This window comes from Netta rufina, assembly GCF_964035555.1.
Source record: "Netta rufina genome assembly, chromosome: 3".
Lineage (NCBI taxonomy): Eukaryota > Metazoa > Chordata > Aves > Anseriformes > Anatidae > Netta > Netta rufina.
This window is the reverse complement of record NC_140125.1, coordinates 10,763,142-10,782,150: the sequence shown is the minus strand read 5'-3', so window position 1 is coordinate 10,782,150 and position 19,009 is coordinate 10,763,142. Positions and strand designations below refer to the sequence as shown.

Below are 19,009 nucleotides of genomic sequence, written 5' to 3'. Positions count from 1 at the left end.
GAAATGCACATTTAGGCATAACTGAGAAGTAGCTCTAACAGTGCCTATTAGAAGTGCAATCAATGCAGCCCAGCCCTGAAGTCCTTAAACTGCTGATTGCTGAAAGCTAAGAGAACAGTCCAGGTGACTTCTTGCTACCCCAAGTACCTGTAGGCCACCATAAAGAATAAAGATAATTGTCAACATGGACTTGTATCTCATCTCAGACTGTGCTTACTCTGTCTCATCTTCAGTCCCTTTTGAGGACAAGGACCATCTCTCCTTTGTCTGGTCCTTGCTTTCTGCCTTTACTCAAATAGCATCAAGGAACTGATCAAAATCTCAATGTACTGGTGGGGAAGTGACAGACTTTTCCACACTGCCAGGACAACCAACAGACAAAAGCCTCCTTTACAATCATGAAATGACCCAAATTTTGAATGTTTTCCTTTAAAAAGAAAAAGGAATAAAATCAGTTTTACAGATTTTCTTACCATACAAGTCACTGTAATTACCCCCATGAAATAAAAGCAACCCCCCTTTTTGACTATCAGAACATCTGACAATCAAAAGTAGACATGCCAGTGTTTTTGAGTTCAGAAGGCCTCCTGGATCTTAGCAACTCAAGCTGCTGTAAGCTAGCCTGGCTCCACAGCATGACAACATCCTCCCCAGCATGATGTTTAAGGCTAGAAGAAACCAGTAAGAGCACGTAAGAGCCCTCGGAACAGTTCCTGCACCTACCTGTAGGCTGAAGCTGACAGTCCCCTTGGAAGAAAATCCCCTCTTCACATAAAATCTCCGAGTTCCCCCATCAAGGTCCACGCACAGTGCACAGCCTGCCCTACTGACAATAGCCAGAACCACGCAGAAATATGACTGTCTTCAAATTCATCACATGAAAAACATTCTGTTAAGATAATTTCTAAAACTTGATTTATTATCAGCCTGCTCCTGAGGAGTCTGCCGGGAAGAGGCTGAAGCAGAGAGTTTTGCCTTCTGAATGACCCCTTATCGCTAAAAGTTCTTATCTAAGTGACTTATCTGCAACAAAGATAAATATCATTTTCAGCTCAGCTTCTACTGACAGATTCCTGGGTAGTACAAATTCCTTTTTCCTATTATAGCTATAAAGAAAATATGTCTTTGATAGGAATTTAGACTAATTCTTGATGAAACGTTGCTGAATGCAAGTGACAAGCGCAGCGTATGCAGTTTGGCGATCTCTACCAAATAAAGTTGAAGCTTACTGTATTAGATAAGCAATGTAGTGATTTTCTGTTAAGGTTTTCTCTCCACTAAATGCACAGGGAAAGCCCATCGTGTACTTGCTATACAAGCTATTTTATGTTTTTATTACCTGGAAATATCAATCCAATTCCCTATTCAGGGAGCCCTTCTACACAATTATGATAAAATTGAGTGCTTTTTTCTCCTCCATGTACAGAAATAATCTTTCGGCCTGTGGCTCCAAATCCACTCAGTCCTCTGCATTTCTTGGCTGTTTCTAAAATTGTATTTATTACAGCTATGGAATTGATTTTGTGCCTTACAATTACTTCTGGGTTTGCCACTCACCATGCCTAGCCATCATTTAGACAGGCAAATATTCTCCATCTGGAGACAGAAATATAAATACAGGAAAGAAAGGAAGACTTGCAGTTAGCAAAGCGACAGTAAGCCAGTGATGAAATGAAGGCAAAACTCCGCAAGCCAGGCAGCCTTGCCACAAGGTCTCACAGCAGAACAAAGAAGTATCTGACTTCCAGAGCAGGTTTGCACATTCATTTTGAATCCTTTAATACCATCTGCCTGGCATCGTGCAACAACTGCTACATTCGACCAAATCATCACAGCAAATAAAGAGGCAAATACTGCTATTTCCTAATAAATACAAGTATTCCGCCTAAAGTTGGAAGGCACATTCAAGAGAGGTTAGTCTTAACCTGCTTTAAGAGTTAGCTATCTGCAACAGCCTTCCTCATGCAAAGCTTCAGGAAAAATGTCTGTCAGCAAAATGTAAACTCATCTCTGCTTCATCTCAGAGGTGGAACTACTCCTAGCAAAGCCTGATGAAATGTTAAGCCTTGGTTTTTGTTCAGTTCACAGGGGCGCTTTGCTCAAAATATGCCATTCAGAGTCGATTATGTCCCCGAAATTTTCAGGTTCTGCTCACAGCACTTTAAGGAACAGTAAAGAACCATTCAATGAATTTTCCTCCCAAAAGTATCAAATTGCCCCAAAGTCATTTCTTTACAATCACTTTTTTTTTTTTTAATTGGGAAGTATGTCTCTTGAATCACTTAATGTTGCTGGGGATTTAAAAAATAAAACAGAAAAGGGAAAAGAATAAGTTCTTTCCTCCTCCTCCCTCCCAAAATAATAACGAGATTCAAAAAAATGTGGGTTTATGGGTGGGTAGGAAAAATCAATTACGTAAAATATCAAAACCTAGTAGCAGAATTCAGATTCTGCATTTACTGGAGCTGAGGACATGCATGCTTGCTTTTAAAACAGCAGAACTTTAATATCTAAAAAAATAACAATTGAGGACTGAACATTTTTTACAAAAAAAAAGTGTAATATTTTGTAAATGCAAAGAAGTGTAAAAATATAAATTGTGAAAAAATGTAAAAATTGTAAAATGTAATTTTTTTGTAATGCCAAAGATATCTACAATTCTTAAGCTTTTGCCTCTAACAACACACGATCATTAAGTGCAATTTTATTAAAATAGAATGACATGGAGCTGTATTGTTATTTTTATTTTTTAAAATCACAGTTATTTTCCTAAAAAGTACATTTTAATACTGTAAAACTTTTTTTTTTTTTTTTAACTTTTTTGTTGTTGTTGTTTAAGAACAACTCGGGAACTAGATTTAATAGGTGTAATCCTGGATGACTTTTTCCCCAAAAGTAAGAGTTTTAAGCAATGAAAATTCACCTATAAAACAAATATCTTGCTTTCTACTCCAGTGTCTTTATAACCCATAGCAAAGTAGGTTTTAGATCCCTACCAGTGTGCATAACCAGATCAAAACAAAGAAGTCACGCACTGAAAACCATACTCCCAAGATTACATTCAGAACTTGCAGTAACTGCTCTGGAGTTTGTGGATGCTTATGATTCTCTGTGAGGCAGGAGTTTAGTTTTGGCCACCTTGCTATGACAATTTTGGCCTATCTTTTGTAGCACAAGCTTCATATAAAGTCATACAAGATGTGTACACTAAAATCAGCACCATTCCAAGAAACATAAGACTGATTCTGGGCTCCCATACAAAGGAATTTATGATAAAGTTAGCTGAACTAAAAACCAAACAAGAACAGGTGCATAAATATCTCAAACTATTTGCCATAGTTTGCTTAAAATGTTAACTTCATCATGAACATAAGAAACCTAATGACAGCCCTAAAAAACTGTTTAGAACAATTCAGCCATACAACTGTATGTTTTTCCTCAGTTAACACCATTGCCTTAAAACATAAGCCATACATTAGAGAAAGGTATGTGTTACTACTCAGTGCCCAGATCTCTTTATAAATTGGTTCCACACCATGCCAATATACACAGATCCAAATGGAGACAATCCAGACACTGAGTGTCTCTCTAGTACGTAAAACAGCAATCCATGGTTAACCTCAGAAACTCTGTAATGCATGGTACCTATTTCTTAACATACACTTTATTAAATGTAAACAGTGATGTTGTGTGTAAGTATTCTTGTGCAGGAGGAAATTCTTCTCTGGCCCACATACAGAAAGACTGGAGTGACATCTGCTGTTTTGCGTGCAGTTTTAGGAATGAGGTTTTTCATTTAGCAGCCATTTTGATTAGGCAGATGCAATGGATCTTCATAACTCCTAAAAACAGGATGCAAATGCACTCATTTTGGTTCCTCTCAAAAAGCTGCTAGTCCATTGAATGCTGATATAATGAAGTCCTTTAAGAGATTTTACATTCAGAATGACATCAAATGAGTACAGCTTTTCTTATTTGACCCTACAGTATTTCAACACTCAAAGGAAGATTTTACATAGCAATTTTCATTATTAAAAATCTAAACTAATTTCTCCACTGTTTTACTTTAGACGTGAATATGTTATTTGGAGACCCTCGCTGTACCACTATAGTGCATGGGATTATTCAACATGGGGTTTGGCTATTCCACTTTCACAGCATTTTGTATTATGTACTTCTAATTACTGACACACACAAAATAGTTTATTTTCAAAGAAAAGAGACAGCAGGGACATCTTTCTCTGTCTTAGTTATTGCCTGATTAATCATGTTTCAGCTGAAAGCAACTTTCAATTAGAAATGTTCCCAGCTGGGGAACACAAGCACATGTGACTGGCCAGACCAAACGTTTCTTCAGTGCTTGTATACAAAACTGAAAAAAGCATGGTTTATGGTCAAATTCATGCCTACATGTAAAGCATCATGATGGGACAGATCAATACCTGATTTAACAAACACATCTAGGCCAAATATAAAGACTGGAAATAACTGCAGCATTGCTCACAGAAATGCATGATGTTGAAGTAACACAAGGAGGGGCAGTTCCGGGACACTGTCTAGGAGCAGGATTTTAAACACCTGAAAAGAATTTAGTTATAATTTAAATATAATTTTCTCATCCCAGCTGAACCCCAACAAGGATGAAAAACAGGAGGCCATGGTTATGACACAAAAAACACATGAAGAATTTATCTCACCTTTGTTTGTTACAAAGGCAATCATTGTTTGCTTAAAATGGAAGTAATGAGACAGAAAGCAGAAAGAGAAGTAAGGTTGGCGTAGACAGACGCCCACACGACACATAGCACTAGTTAGTAGGCACTGTGCCAGTGCAAAAAAAATATAAAAAACTCACTTTTCTGAGTCACCTCCTGGATTGCAACGCTCACTGCTCTGCTGTGAGTTATCCCTTCACTGCAGTAACAGCAGAGCTGTGGATCCTCCCGTTTTATCTTGTATGCTCTTGGATCTATGGACCACACTTAAACAGGCTCTCGTGGGTGGCTTTCCCATCAAAACAACGTCCAGGGATCTCCACATGAAGTGGATCTTGGTCCATTCCCAGCTCACAGGAGCCGGTGGGATTCCCCTCCTCGGGGATGTTCCCTGCTTCCAGCAGGCTCCTTGTTCAGGGAGCTCCTCAGCACGCTTCCAGTCCTCCTTTCAACACAGGCAGCTCCCAGTGCCCTGTCACATCTGCCCTAGTCAGCAGCCATCAGGAAACATGTCTCTGTGTTCTCCAAACCCCGCGAAAATTGATGTTTTTTTTTGCTCCTTGCTGTCTTTTTAGGGGTCAGCCCTGTCATCTAGTCCATCTCCAGGACCAGCCCACGTGCCTCATGACACACTCGCTGCACAATTTGCTAACATCGCTTTTCTTTTCTCCACACAAATTTCTTTAAAGTCGACAATTTGTCCACATTCTCCAATAACGTGCAAGGAAAGGCTCACAGAACGGCAGCTTATGAGGTATTTCAGAAGGGCTGCAGCGGGGCAGCTGCGGGGTCTCTGTGAGGGAGCCAGGGCTGCCCCAGGCCGCTTCCAGAAGGTTCCGGCGGGCCCAGGGCAGGGCCCAGTCCCTCAGCAGGGCCACTGGGGAGGCAGGGGGGAGAAAGGGCAGCGTGGTGCTGGGCAGCATAGGGTGAGGGGAAAAGGGTGAGGAACAGCCATGAGGGGAGAGGAGGAGGAGACTTGTCTTGCCCCAGGAGCTGTTCCACCTTATTTTCCCACTCTATCCTGTCAGGAGATGGGTGAGAGGGCAGCTGGCTGGGCAGCAGACCAGGGCCTCCCCACAGAGGTTTGCCTTCAAAAGCGCACAAAAATCCCATCAAATGCAGTCTTTAGAGTCCCTCTTTTTACCTTACAGGGCATTTAATGTGACCAAACCCTCACATTTCATACATAATAGGTGGTAGTATGCAGTTTATAGGAGCCCCCAGGCCCAGCTGAACCACCTGCACGAGACCTGCTCCTCCTCAGTGCTAGTCCTGGAAACCCACACCTGTGCTGCACGTGTCCTGCCTCCACCTCCAGCCCTATCCCACCTCCGCAGATTCACTTGCACACTAATAAAGAGTAATAAATTAGAATATAATGCTAATTTTGCTCCTGCCTCTCAAAGTCATCGAGTCTTTCAAGAGCTGGAACTACGATAGTCCCTACAATTCCCTGAAAATCCCTCCGTCAGAGCCCTCGAGTACGCTATTTATCAGCAGAGGATCCTACTTAGCCTCACACAGAAGTGATGACTCAGAGCCAAGCTGAGTCACAGCTACGGACTGTGAAACTAATTTCTCCCCAACCATCTATTTTCTTTACCCACTACTAGATGAGACTAACAGTATCGTAAGCCTGAAGGGAAAAGATACCAAGGATGGCTTTTAAAGATGAAGAAAAAGGTGGTCTAGCTTCTCTACTTGTAAAAGAATTAACAGTTAATATAAACTAAGAAAGCTACCGATAAGGAATAGCTGTTGATATCACGGGATGCTGCCAAACAAATGCTTGGTGAACACTTATTAGTCATCATAGTGGGAAGCCATTTGCTGGGTACCTGGAGAGAACTGATGTTGTCAGATCAGAAAACAAAGCACCAGCAATCGGCAGAAGCCAGACTGTACACAGCTGTGGCCTTCAGGACACATGATGAAAGCTTGAATAAAAGCTTCTCATGAGTGAGTAAATTTGAAAGTTCAACTTTGTAAAGATGCTCATGGTAAGGTAAAAATAAAAGTCTTCAGGAGGAATGCCTACAAGACATTTCTATATATATAAATTATATATGTAAACATATATATATATATTTAATAGAAAACTAGGTCAAAACTAATGGAAGTCAGCACAGTTAATGACATAATGCACAGCGCAATGCTGGAACCTATTCTGCCATAATTTTATTAGTTTCTTGACTAAAGATACGTGGATCTACTTACATATACCGTGACCACATTTCTGCTTCCAGCATAAAGAATAAATCTGTATATACAGATCTTTTGAGCTTATACTAATTTATACAGGACAAAGTAAATAGACAAAAAGCAAAGATATTTCTTAACTGAGAATTTAAGAATACAGTCATACTGGCCAGAAACTTATTTATCAGTACTGTGCAACTTGCCTTTGCTGGAAAAAAATCATATTAACATTTGCAAATAAAAAGTACTAAACACCTTGAAAAAATCATTATAAAATGACTAGCAACTGCATTCTCAAAAAGCCTGTCTACACAGATTATAAGCGTGTTGGATGCAGTCTCTTTGCAATAAAAGGACCATTTCTGCATTTTCAGAATGGTAGTAAATGCAAATCCAGTTTAAAAAAAATAATGTTCTTGCTATGACATTGACTTGTGGATATTGACTTTTCTGAGATTGAACAGTGTAGTACTTACATGACTCACTTCACGTGGCACTGCTGAAAATGTAACAAATACTACATTTTGCTATTCAGCGCAGCAAACTAAGAACACTAGTAAAATTTAAAAAGTTCAGTTTTGGAGCAAGAAAAACTGTTTGCACATACTCTGCTGTGCTTGTGACAGTCCAAGCAGTATTTTTCTTACAAAGTTGGGCAACAATAGATACTCTTCATTTATAGGTAAAGATAAAAAGCAGTAATGGTTAATTAGCCTGAAATGCCTAAACACTTCTGAAATATCCATGTTGTGCTATTGGTAGAGTAAGGTTAAGTTTTCTGAACTCATAAATTTGTTTTTATCCCATCTTCAAGGATCTACACGACTTAGCATCACATGAAGATCTAGTCTAAAACAGATGTAGAGACTATATTCTTTTAGTAAGGATCTAAGTTTGCTTTAAAAAACCTGATTAAGGGGAACAAAAAAACAAATAGTTCCTTACATTTTTACTTAAAACTCTTCACCCAGAAGTCTCCATGCCTTAAAAAGCATCATCTCTGATTCCATTTTACAGATAGGAAAATCAACAGGAAAAAAATTGAGATAAGGACCAGTAACTACTCTAAAAATTTGCAAATAGTAGCAGAATCAGCGAAGTACAGGTTTTCCATATTCTTAACCAAAGTCAAAATGTCAACATTTAATGGTATCTACTTGAAATAGGATGCAGTAATAGAAATACTAAAGATCCTTAAATTACTCAGCATTTCAGATCTTACTCACTTTGAAGTTTTCAATACCAAACAAACTGAAATACTGAATTGAGAAGCAACTACATTAAATTGGTATCTTAAACATGCTGACCTGAGTGGTTATATCATCAGCACTTTTAGCTTGTGCTAGGCCATGAGCAGTAGCACAGCTGAGAAGGCTGAAGATGAATGTACCCCCTTGTGCATTATCAGCAGAATTATTAAAATTAAAAACCTCTGAGCACTCTGCAGAAGTCAACAGAAAAAATAAATGAGGTCACAATCAGAAAACACTAGCCTTTTAATAATACCTGTGTAAATGCTAATTTCTCCCACTGAACAAACTGTAAATTCCAAGGAGAGCAGGAATAAAACTGTAGTGTCTTCTCAAAAGACATTAAACTGGTGATATTTCATTTTGTCAACCCCAAAACATGGTGGGAGAGTTAGGAAATGCCATTTTTGCATCTATGTTTCATCAAGAAACATTGGAGTTCAGCAAAGTTAATTTTATGCTGCTCTTGGTTTGAGAATCAAAGTTCAATTTACATAAATTTTAAACAATATCTGAAGTTGTATTCCTTGTATATTACCTGTTAAAAGTAGGCTAACCAGCCTTCTGAAGGTACAGGAAGAATCTAGCACAACTGAGAATTGAGCATGCAATGCCCATAAAAAACAGCGCCAGGTACTTATTTGTTTGTCACATTGGGAGAAAAAATAATTTTTATTAAGACTATATTAATATATAAAACAATCTTTGGTTCAGGTATAAATGAATTTTTATCTAGTCATCAAAAATCAAATTTAACTTAAGATTTTCACTATGAAGTTCACACTTTCTTATGCTTTTATTAAAGTATTTTAGCCAATGACGTACCACATTTTAAGTTTTCCTAGTGCTTTCGCAATTTTCTAATGTGCTTTTTAAATTGATGCAGAATAGAATCATAGCTAACAACTGTCTGATAGGGGCTCTGAACTATCTTCAGATACCAAGACAAAAGGATACCAGGAACTACTTCTACTTAAATGTTTTAATTTTCACTTCTCAGCTGCAGTCAGCATTTTGCAGTGCATAACAAGCTGCTATTAAAGTAAAATACTCTAATTCAATACTGAGATAGACACTCAACTGGATAAAGCAACACCAAGATTCTTCTGTGCTTTCAGGCATAGATCATCATTTACCTTCATTATTTGTGATTTTTCTGTATTTTTCATAGCATATTAGAGAATTGAGGTATGGATATCCCTTGTAACATTCTTCCACACATTTCCAGGTGCCTTATAAGTGTCTTATAGCACTGAAACAATCCTTCCAGGACATAAAAAGATACAGAAATTTAAATAATATTTTTTCCCAGTGATAAAGTGATTCATGTTCCTAGAAATAAAAAGGACTTTGTACAAGAGGTCTGGAAAGATCTGTATTTAATTACACCTTTCAAAACTGACTTACACAAGACAATTTCACTGTTTATATTCAGTACATACATTAAAAACTTAGAGAAGATGAGGAAACATAAGCAGACTATGTAACTCTGTTTTCAGGAAAAGCATGTCATGTATAATTTGTCCCTTGCGATGGAAAACGAGGGAGGAGAAAAGGGACAAAAAAATGAATTTAAGAAACTATAACACCTCTTTTGATCTTGCATGCATGCTGAAAATGGGAAAGTTTCAATCATTCAGTCTAAGCCTTATTTAAAGATCAAAACATGTCTGTGCAGCTTAAAGCCTTAGTTCGTTAAAAAAAAAAAAAACTATATGCAAAGAGTTAAGTGAATGGTAACTGGGACATTCTTGCATCTTTACTTATATAATAGAAACATTTATAAGCTTTCCTGTATTCCAGAGAAGGCAATCATGGTCCACTGTACAAAAAAAAAAGCTTCCCCCACCCCCAAGTCAGTTAGTCTGCCATTTCTTTTTAAATTTTTCATTACCTGCTACCTTAAGATCTTCAGGTTGATTTTTAACTCGCTAAATAAATTATATATGAATTGAAAATCTTCCAGCAATTTAGAAACAAAGTACAAGAAAAGGTAATAGAACTTCAGAGCAGAATTTGACAGTAAGTTGCTCAAGGTATTTGCTAAGGAAACCCTTCTTTTTTTTTTATTTAGAATATTAAAAATTCTAGTGATAATGTCTTGCTGCAGTACAAAAATCTATATAAAGCTTTTGCTGAGACTACATAAATTCTAATCCATAACGTGTTTTCCTCAGCAAGTAAATCCATTTTCCCCATTCCTTTGAAGAGGCCATAGAGTTTACAGAAACATCCAACACTTTGCATAATACAGGAGGAACATCAGACAGCCTCCTTCAATTCAGCATTTTATTTACTGAAGCAGAACATTCAAATCTCCTAGAAGGACACGAGAAACACAATTTTTGAAGTGTATTTCGCTCTTTTGAATATACCAATTTGAATACTTGTAAGTCACGTTGCTGTGACTCGCTGAATATTTGGCTTATCATTTCACAATTTCTACCATGTTAAACATTTGAAAATGCTGTATGTCAGTAGCTTAACAATCAGAAGAGTACTTAATAGCTGACAGACTTAATTTCTGTCCATTGTCCATACTCTAACCACTTCTAAGTACCTTAACATGTTGTATATTACTCTGCTTTCAATTATAATTACTTTGTAGACCCTTATAGTGACTTCCCAATACCCAAGAGGGGCCTCCAGGAAAGCAGGAGAGGGACTCTTTGTCAGGGAGTGTAGTGATAGGACAAGGGCGAATGGCTTTAAACTAAAAAAGGGCAGATTTAGATTAGACATTAAGGCGGCCTTTACTATTAAGATGGAGAGGCACTGCAACAGGTAGCTGAGAAAGTTGTGGGTGCCCCATCCCTGGAGGTGTTCAAGGCCAGGCTGGATGGGGCTTTGGGCAACCTGCTCTAGTGGGAGGTGTCCCCGCCCATGGCAGTGGGCTGGAATTAGATGGACTTTAAGTTCCCTTCCAACCCAAACCATTCTGTGATTCTGTGATTAAGTATCTCACTGTGCAACACAATTCATGTCACAGAGCTAATTTTGATCTTCAATTATGCATTTGAGATCCAAAATCAGATTGGCTGTCTCCACAGCTACTTGTAGGCCACTGTACTTTGCAGCAAAACAGTCCAGTGTCAGCAAGTCAGCAGCCTTTACTGAAGGCTCTTCTGGGCAGCTCTGTAGAGTTGGAGAGCCAAAATGGGGTCGCAAAAGCCTCCAGTTGAGATTCTGAGTATTACTGTTAATTCCGCAGCCACATTTTGAGAGTAAATCTGACCAATTAGAGACAGAGGGAAAACCTGACGGGACAAGCCAACAGTGTCCATAAACCGTGTCTGTGAGAATTTCATCATCATGACTCAGAGAGCAAGCTACAGACTCCAGGGAGCAGCAAAAAGCATCAGCAATCAACTGGTATTGTGTCTGAGAATAATCTGCATCTTTAAAGCTGCTAGCGGACAGACTACAAGTCTAAAAAAAAAACAAAAGCAAGAAAAAATTAGAACAGTTTTACAGAAATAGTTTTAGTCAAACATTTGAAGTGCTGTTATTTTTAAAGATGGTTCAGCCTTAACAGAAAAACTGTTAGATTTTTCTGATAGAAAAAAATTCTAGAGATGTCAAAGCTGAGTTCTGCAGATTATCATTCAATAAAAAACCCTCAATTTTTATTTTAACACTTAAACACTATTATAGATACCTAAAGAAACACTAGCAGATACAAATACAGTATTAAATTCTGAAAAAGATGCCCCTAGCAGAGTGCTTCAAAAACACCTTTGTTTTGAGGTCATACAGAAGTGCAACATTAACCTACAAATGACAAGTGCAAACTGTAACGATAATTCTACTAAAAGTTTTGCTTCCTACGTATATTAACCAGCTTTAAAAAAAAAAAAAAACAAACCTCATCTTAAACATACCTTGTATCTTATATATGAAGCCAAATGACTTTCTGTACAGCCACCTCCTAACAAAGCCAAGGGTTCCTTAATTGTTAACTGTAACACATGCTCTGCAGTTTCACATGCACGCTGAAAACCATATGAATTTTTTGTTACACATACCATAATAAATAAGATTTCCCACACACACTTAAAACAAACAAAAGAAAAAAAAAAAAAAACACCTACTGGAATAAAGGTTTTTAGTAATTCCTGGGAGAGACTTCATAAATTTGAATGGTGTGAATATAAACTTGCCACGTCACTTCCAAAACCATGTTTAAAAACTGAAGAATAGTCTTTAGTTGTCTACGCTCCATATGGAAGAACAGAAAAAATGCTGTATTTTATTCCTTTTTGCAAAGCTGATTTACAAAGTCAACCAATATCAACACCATTTTTAGAGTAACTACTCAATGAAGAACTATGCCTGACTAGCTTTGCAGGCATTGCTGGTGACTTTTGATGGGCAACTTTTACTTTGTGCTCCTATTAACCAAGGATGAGAATGAAAACATTTACCTAGCACTGGCTTTAAGAACAGGTGAAAAATTTCTCTCTGAAGAACTTCCAGCATTAAAATAGAGGTGTTAAAGGAACACAAGCACTCCAAAGATTTTGAAAGTCTGGAAACAGTACAATTTCTAAATCACTTCTTTGGAGCTATTTCCTTAAATCTAACTAAGTTTCATTTGGGAACCAAGTATTTTTTAAACTCACTGTATTTAGGTTTTCCTTTACTCTTTCTTTTTTCTACTGAAAGCATGATTTTTTCAAGAAATATTTCAAGAAAACGTGCCCACCTTCAGTTCATCCCACGTCGTTTCATTTCTGTTACAGAGTACCAAGCTGCAGACAACTGTGTCATTAGGAATTAGATGGACAAAATGTTTTGAGCCAAAACTCTTAGTGCACACATCCTTCAAACTTCCGTAACAACTGGGAGAAAACGAATGTATGGAAGCTATAGGCTTGGAACCTGCCCAATTAAGAAAAGTAGAGAACAGCGTGTATTAACATCCTCATAACAGATGCCTGTTGCGTTTCATAAAGCATGAACATTTTTTGCCCCTCTTGGCTTTTTAAATTACATTCTATAATATCTAACATTTGTGACCACAGAGGAAATTGCAAGCAGAAACCAGCACATTTTCACAGTGCAAGATTTAGTTTTACTTTAAGGTATTAGGTAACCTTATTACTCTCATTAGAAAGGAGTTTGAAAATAATCTACATCTACAAATGGTTGTTAGAATTAGATACTCCTCAAGGAGCAACCAGTGATCATCTGGGTAGAATGTCATCATTACAGCTAGCCAGTCACTTAAAATTGCTTTCAGACAAGGAAGGAGCACCTTCTGGTTTGAAACACTTGCTCTGCTGCTAAGCAATGACAGTAGGTTTCCACCTAGGTAGGTTTTCATTACAAGACTAACATCGAGGGTAGCAACTTAGGGCAGAAAACTTGTTCGTTACCTGTCATTTGACTCAGGGGTTCCATCACAGATAGCCCAGCTCTGTCCACAACCATGACTTGGTTCTCTTTCAGATACTGTTTCAACGATGGGTGGATAACTTTCTGGCACACTACAAGGCCCACCTCATCATTAACCAGCTGCTTTCCTACATTAAGCAACTGATTCAGCTCTGACATTTCTAGAGAAATTCCATGATGGACTGTTATCATTCCTTCTTCAGGGTTGAACAGGTCTCCTGACATGGACACACAGAAAAGTGCTATCTTGATAGCGTCAGAAGAAATTCTTTTGACAGAAAGTAGTTTTGCAAATTGAATTTCTGGTGTTTCTATCAGTAGTCCAGGAAGAACTGTAGAATCCAGAACTCTTATACCTTTCACAGGTACTGTTACACACTTTCCTAAAACAGCCTTAGTTTCAACATGACACGGAATAGTAAACATGAAAGCCTTTACTATTAGCATGGTGAGATGATCAACTTCTGTTGCATTAAGCATGCAAGCGGGTTTGCTTGTTAATACGCTGCGTACCAAACAAAGAAGGGTCTTGAGATTGCTAAAATCCACAGATACTCGGCAACCACAGGCCTCAGATTTGAGGTAGTCACTACACAAACTCAAAAGATCTTTGCTTATTTTAATTACAGTGCAAGATGGAACAGGTAGGCTTTTAAAGTTTTCAATCAAGCTACAGCAAAGAATAGCAGTAAATAAGCCACAGTCACTGAAGCGGGCTACATGGTTCTGTACGGAGGCTGTTAAAACCTTTAATACAGGATGGCTGACAGCAAGACGGCCAAGTATGGCTGAAGATTGTGAAGTTATACATACATAGCCTCCTACACCGTTGTGGAGTTGCTTAAGTCTACCAGCAGGACCATAGCAAGATTTTAATATCCTATTTAACAAAGACAGTGACTGGCTAACTGTATCTTTAGTTAAAGGATCACTAATAAATAATGAAGGCTTTTTAGCTTCAAGACGAGACATTTTCAAATTAACATTTTTGTTTTTACTTGGATCTAGAATTCACAGCACTTTAAACTCAAAATTTAATTCACAGTACATTAAATTCAAACTACTACATTTTATTCTTTGTAGCCAAGGATTACTATTTCCAATGTGAAACAGTATGATAAGTACATTTGATTATCTGCTCGGGATCCATCTCTTAAAACGAGGCTCAAATTGTGAAATGTATATATAATGACAACAATAAGCTATTTCATTCAAAACGATCATCTTTTTTAGTTTCCGAATGTGATCGAACAGATTTTTTTGCAACAAAGTTTACAAGCATGGTTCCAAAATGGACACCTATAAATGCCAGTCCTGCCACAAGTAGAAGATTCTTTCTACTCCAGCTAGCTTTCCTCATCTCTTCTTCTGGCAACACTCACAGGTGAAAAAATCTTCAAAGCTATTTATATCTACAACAAAAAACAGAAAGGCATTAGCATAATCTTCTGACAATATCACATAGCTTGAACTTCTACTTTTTTCCACGCAACATCACGTAAGGACAAATACCAATCTATAATGCTATTTGAGAATACACATTATTACATGCGAGCATGCAGTACACAAACTACATTTTTGTTATTATCTTCAATTCTGACCTCCAGATTTATACTGTTTTACTTATAGGTCAATAAATAGCAGGCTACTATAAACTGTACTGGAGTGTATGAAAGTATCATAGCGTATCACATGGTATTGTATTAGCATCGTAGCGATGTTAAACTGTTTTTACACAAGAACAAAAGAACTGAAATACTCAGCATTGCTTCCCAAGCAACTACTTCAGAAACAAAAGCTCTTAATGTTGAGCCAAGTTTTAAGAAGCCTCTGAAAGACATCTTGCGTACTTTTTTTTTTAGCTCTTAAACACTTCAGAAATTAAATATGTATTTGTTTACATCTATACATAATCTCTAAAGTATTTAGACTTCTCTCATACTTAACCATTCTTTTGTATTATAATCAGCATTGCTATTAACAACATGATATATTACTCTATGTAAAGTCACAATTATTTCTGAGCAGCTTTGAACCTGAAAAGATGCTGTTATAGATCACGTCAGTCACAGGAATTTGACTATTGCCTTGAAATGTGATGGGGCTGGTTTCTCAAACAAATTTAAGTCCTGTAGAAGCATAACTCAATTCATCTTATTACACAGGATTTAACAGCAGTTTGCGAAGACACATGATGCAATTCTGGGGTGCATGTAACTACCAGGTTAACTCAGCTGCAAAAGAATAAAAAAAAAAAAAACTCTGGAAGACCGCATCTGTTAGAAAACTCATTTGACTCATCTCCTGCCTTAACACAGACAACTAACTAGGAAACTTACCTACAACAGATAGCACTACAGCTATTTTTCTTTATTTTTGTTATCTTTCTGCATCACATATGCCACAATCGCAGGTTCTGGCACAAAGTCCTCTGTCTTCACTTGGAAGATGGGGCTGGACTTGATGTGAAACCACCCCCAGTGCACCAGCCCAAGGCCAGTTCCCATAACAATCAGGACTTTGTAGCTCTTCCAGAAGGTTTTAAGGCCCATTGTAAAGTGGCATCTACCTGGGTAAAGACAGTTTATTTTAAAGATATTCCACAAACCCTGTCTCTTCTAACAGCACAGAACAGATACGCCTAAATGCTCATAACTTTAATTACAGCGCAGCACACGACTAAAACAAAACGACACAAGAAAGCCTTATTTTGTGACCTTCAGGAAAAAAAAAAAAAAAAAAAAAAAAAAAGAAAAAAGCTTTAAAAACCACCTCATTCAGACATCTTGAAACGTTAACTGGTATTTCTGCTTCCAGTTTCAGCACGCTAAAGCTTAACAAAGCTTTGTCACTTTGTTACATTGACCTAATTACACACGCTACCGCTCCAAACAGCGAATATTTGAAGAGGAAGCTAACCTCAAAGCAGTTTTAAAACGCGCTATCCCCCCAAGTTAATAAAAATAAGAGCGGAGCGCAGCCCGCCCCCACTCCCCTCAGCCCCCTCCCAGCACCTCAGGCTCCCGGGGCCGCGCGTCCGTGCCCCCACCGGCCGGCAACGGCGTCCTCCTCCTCGCCTGCCATTGGCCAGCCCCTCACCACGTGACTAGCCTTCCCCCGAGCCCCATCCGGCCGCTGTCCCCCCCCCCCGGGCGCCATTTTGCGTTCGGGCAACGCTGGGCGGGCGGTGGCTACACCCGGCGGCCATTTTGGATAGGGGAGAAGAAGCTCGCGGGCAGCGGCCATCTTGCTTGGGGGCAGAGGAGCCGTTAGAACCGTTAGGGGCTGACGGCGGGGCGCCCGCACGGCTCGGCACCGTTGTTCTGCCGGTTACCCCTTTTTCTTAGTTTTTCTCCGAAAATCAAGGTGCTGGGCGGTGGTTTGAGGAGGAGCGGCCGCCGGCGGCCCCCGCGCGTCCCTCAGGCGCCGCCCCGTGAAGCATCGCCCCGGCTTTTAAAAAAAAACACCTCAGCTTTGCCCCGCTCCGGCTGCAGCCGCTCTGCATCACTGCTGCGCTCACCTGGCTGAGCCCTCGCGCAGGTAGACGCTGGTGTCCTCACCAAAACACGTCCACGACATCTTCCTTGCCTCAGTTTCCTGGCTGCTTCTCCAAACACCGCGGCTGGTGTCTTCTTCTGCGCTCTCCTGTGCTCACGCTGCTCTGCTTGCCCTGCACGCCTGCTGTCGCTTTCGCTCTGTCATGTCACTATCTTCTATCACGCTTGTCTTTTTATTATGATTATTTTGCTTGTGCAGAACTGTGGAGCTTATAATTGCAGCCAAAAGGCAGGTTTTTGAAAATCGTTTTTAAATCGAGACAAATTTAAGTTTTAATCTCTACACAGAAAGGAGTGTAACACTTCATCAAAAATAAATAAATAAAATCGAGTAGCTGGTACTTCGCTCAGCTATGCAAAAAGGTAACAACCAGCACCTGCCTGTAATTGGACACTCTCACGTTTCTTTCATTTCCCTTAAATCACAACACTTGTTTAGTGAAAGTGTAACACTATTGCAATGTATTGTTGCACTCTGAAAGTGCACTGGCTATTTGTGAAGGAAAATGTTTAGGTAACAATGAGCTAAAATAAACTTTATGGAAGAGCATTTTCCAATGCTTAAGTGGAAAAAAGGCTGTGGTGGGCCTGAAATTCCTGAGACAACAAAACCTAAAGATGCTGCCGTGTTCCTCCATGTGTAGAAATGCTTTACTAAATATGTGTATTGCTTAGCGTCACCACTCAGTGACCTGAGGTGTAGGATCAGAGCTCAGAAACAGACTAAAAGAGCCTTGAGTATGCACTGGACAGCGCTCACTGTCTGATATCCAAGCTCTGGAGAGTTCAGAATATATATATATTATATATATATAATATATATATATATATATATATATCATGAAGGTTAATTTTGATTCTTTCATAAAAAACAGTTATTATTGACTACTCTTAGAGAGGTCCTCAATTAGTGTTTTTGTCTTTTTCAGGTACCTGCTTCTCCCCACACGTGGTAAAGGCACCCAAAGATGGTCAGTGTGAACAGTTTGCAGCTGTTGTGTTAGAAGCTGCTGTATTTTCAAATGGGCATGTGTGGCAGGAATTTTCAGTTCCTTATCTCTACTGAATTCCAGATTGCTTCAGCATTGGCAGTCCCTTCTTTGCTAAGGTAAGATGCCGTTCATCAGCTGACTGAAAATACTTTAGCTTGCTTTCTGGGAAGCCCTGTTTCCTCAGTTTTCCTGGGTGTCTACCATTCCACTTAACCTCAAATTTCAGAAAGAAAGATATTCTGCTACATCATTTTTGAAATATGCCTCACTCTTGCTACCAGGAACCTATATGTTTAATTCTAGGGCTTTGTTTGTTTTTGTTTTTTTTTTTTTTAACTTTTCAGGCCATCCATTAAAAATTTAGGTATTAAAATACTACCAACAGTATATGAAAACTTGTTGGCTTTGTTTTTAAGACTATAACTTCTGAGAGTAGCTTTTTTGTCTTATGGTTGTCTTCGTGTTTCCTTATGGATAGTTTCATTTTCAGGCTTGGACTAGTTTGTGAAAAATCTGATATTCCACTAAACAGATTTTGTTGCCAAATAGCAGTAGATCTCGATCTCGTGTTTTGCAACATGGAAAATAATAATGTATTTTGAGGAGCATTGGCATCTTTTCTTGTAGAGCTGACTCTTTTTTTTTTCCTCTGATTTCTGAATATTAGTATTTTGGTTTTGTTTCTTCTATTGCTTTGTAAATTAGTTTTGGAAATGGTTTCTTTCTTGTAATGGTCCTTGTCACAGTAGCATTGTTGATGGGTGGCAAATTCTTACGTAAAAGAGGGGGCTGATGCCAGAATAATTTAGGTGATAAGCACTTATCTCTAATTTGTTTTCAAGCAAGACATGAACATTTGGGGAGGAGATGATACTCTGGCATATTTTGTTTCAACTCTT

General features: G+C 38.7%; 1 protein-coding gene across 4 annotated transcripts; it reads right to left on the bottom strand.

Annotated features, from left to right (window-relative positions):
• Window positions 1-9,186: 9,186 nt before the first annotated feature.
• MKKS (MKKS centrosomal shuttling protein) lies at window positions 9,187-16,654 on the bottom strand. 4 transcript variants are annotated; one of them, XM_084284966.1, is made up of 6 exons: window positions 16,576-16,654; window positions 15,901-16,126; window positions 13,543-14,973; window positions 12,870-13,045; window positions 12,046-12,156; window positions 9,187-11,593 (listed from the first exon to the last, which is right to left on the bottom strand). In XM_084284966.1, exons 3-6 carry the CDS (start codon window positions 14,531-14,533, stop codon window positions 11,156-11,158), a joined length of 1,716 nt encoding a protein of 571 aa, XP_084141092.1. In that variant the 5' UTR covers window positions 14,534-14,973; window positions 15,901-16,126; window positions 16,576-16,654; the 3' UTR covers window positions 9,187-11,155. The 4 variants fall into 4 exon arrangements, with proteins under 4 accessions (XP_084141092.1, XP_084141091.1, XP_084141094.1 ...); XM_084284965.1 differs by having other exon boundaries at window positions 15,901-16,130; window positions 16,576-16,653; XM_084284968.1 differs by lacking the exon at window positions 12,046-12,156 and having other exon boundaries at window positions 15,901-16,130; window positions 16,576-16,653.
• Between the last annotated feature and the right edge of the window lie 2,355 nt (window positions 16,655-19,009).

Excerpts from the sequence above, each read along its gene's own strand:
- MKKS (XM_084284966.1), bottom strand. The coding sequence starts at position 14,533 with ATGTCTCGTCTTGAAGCTAAAAAGCCTTCATTATTTATTAGTGATCCT. Across the intron at positions 12,157-12,869 it reads CGACGTGGGATGAACTGAAG|CGTGCATGTGAAACTGCAGA; the intron begins GTGGGCACGTTT and ends TATGGTTTTCAG. Across the intron at positions 11,594-12,045 it reads CTTCATATATAAGATACAAG|ACTTGTAGTCTGTCCGCTAG; the intron begins GTATGTTTAAGA and ends TTTTTTTTTTAG.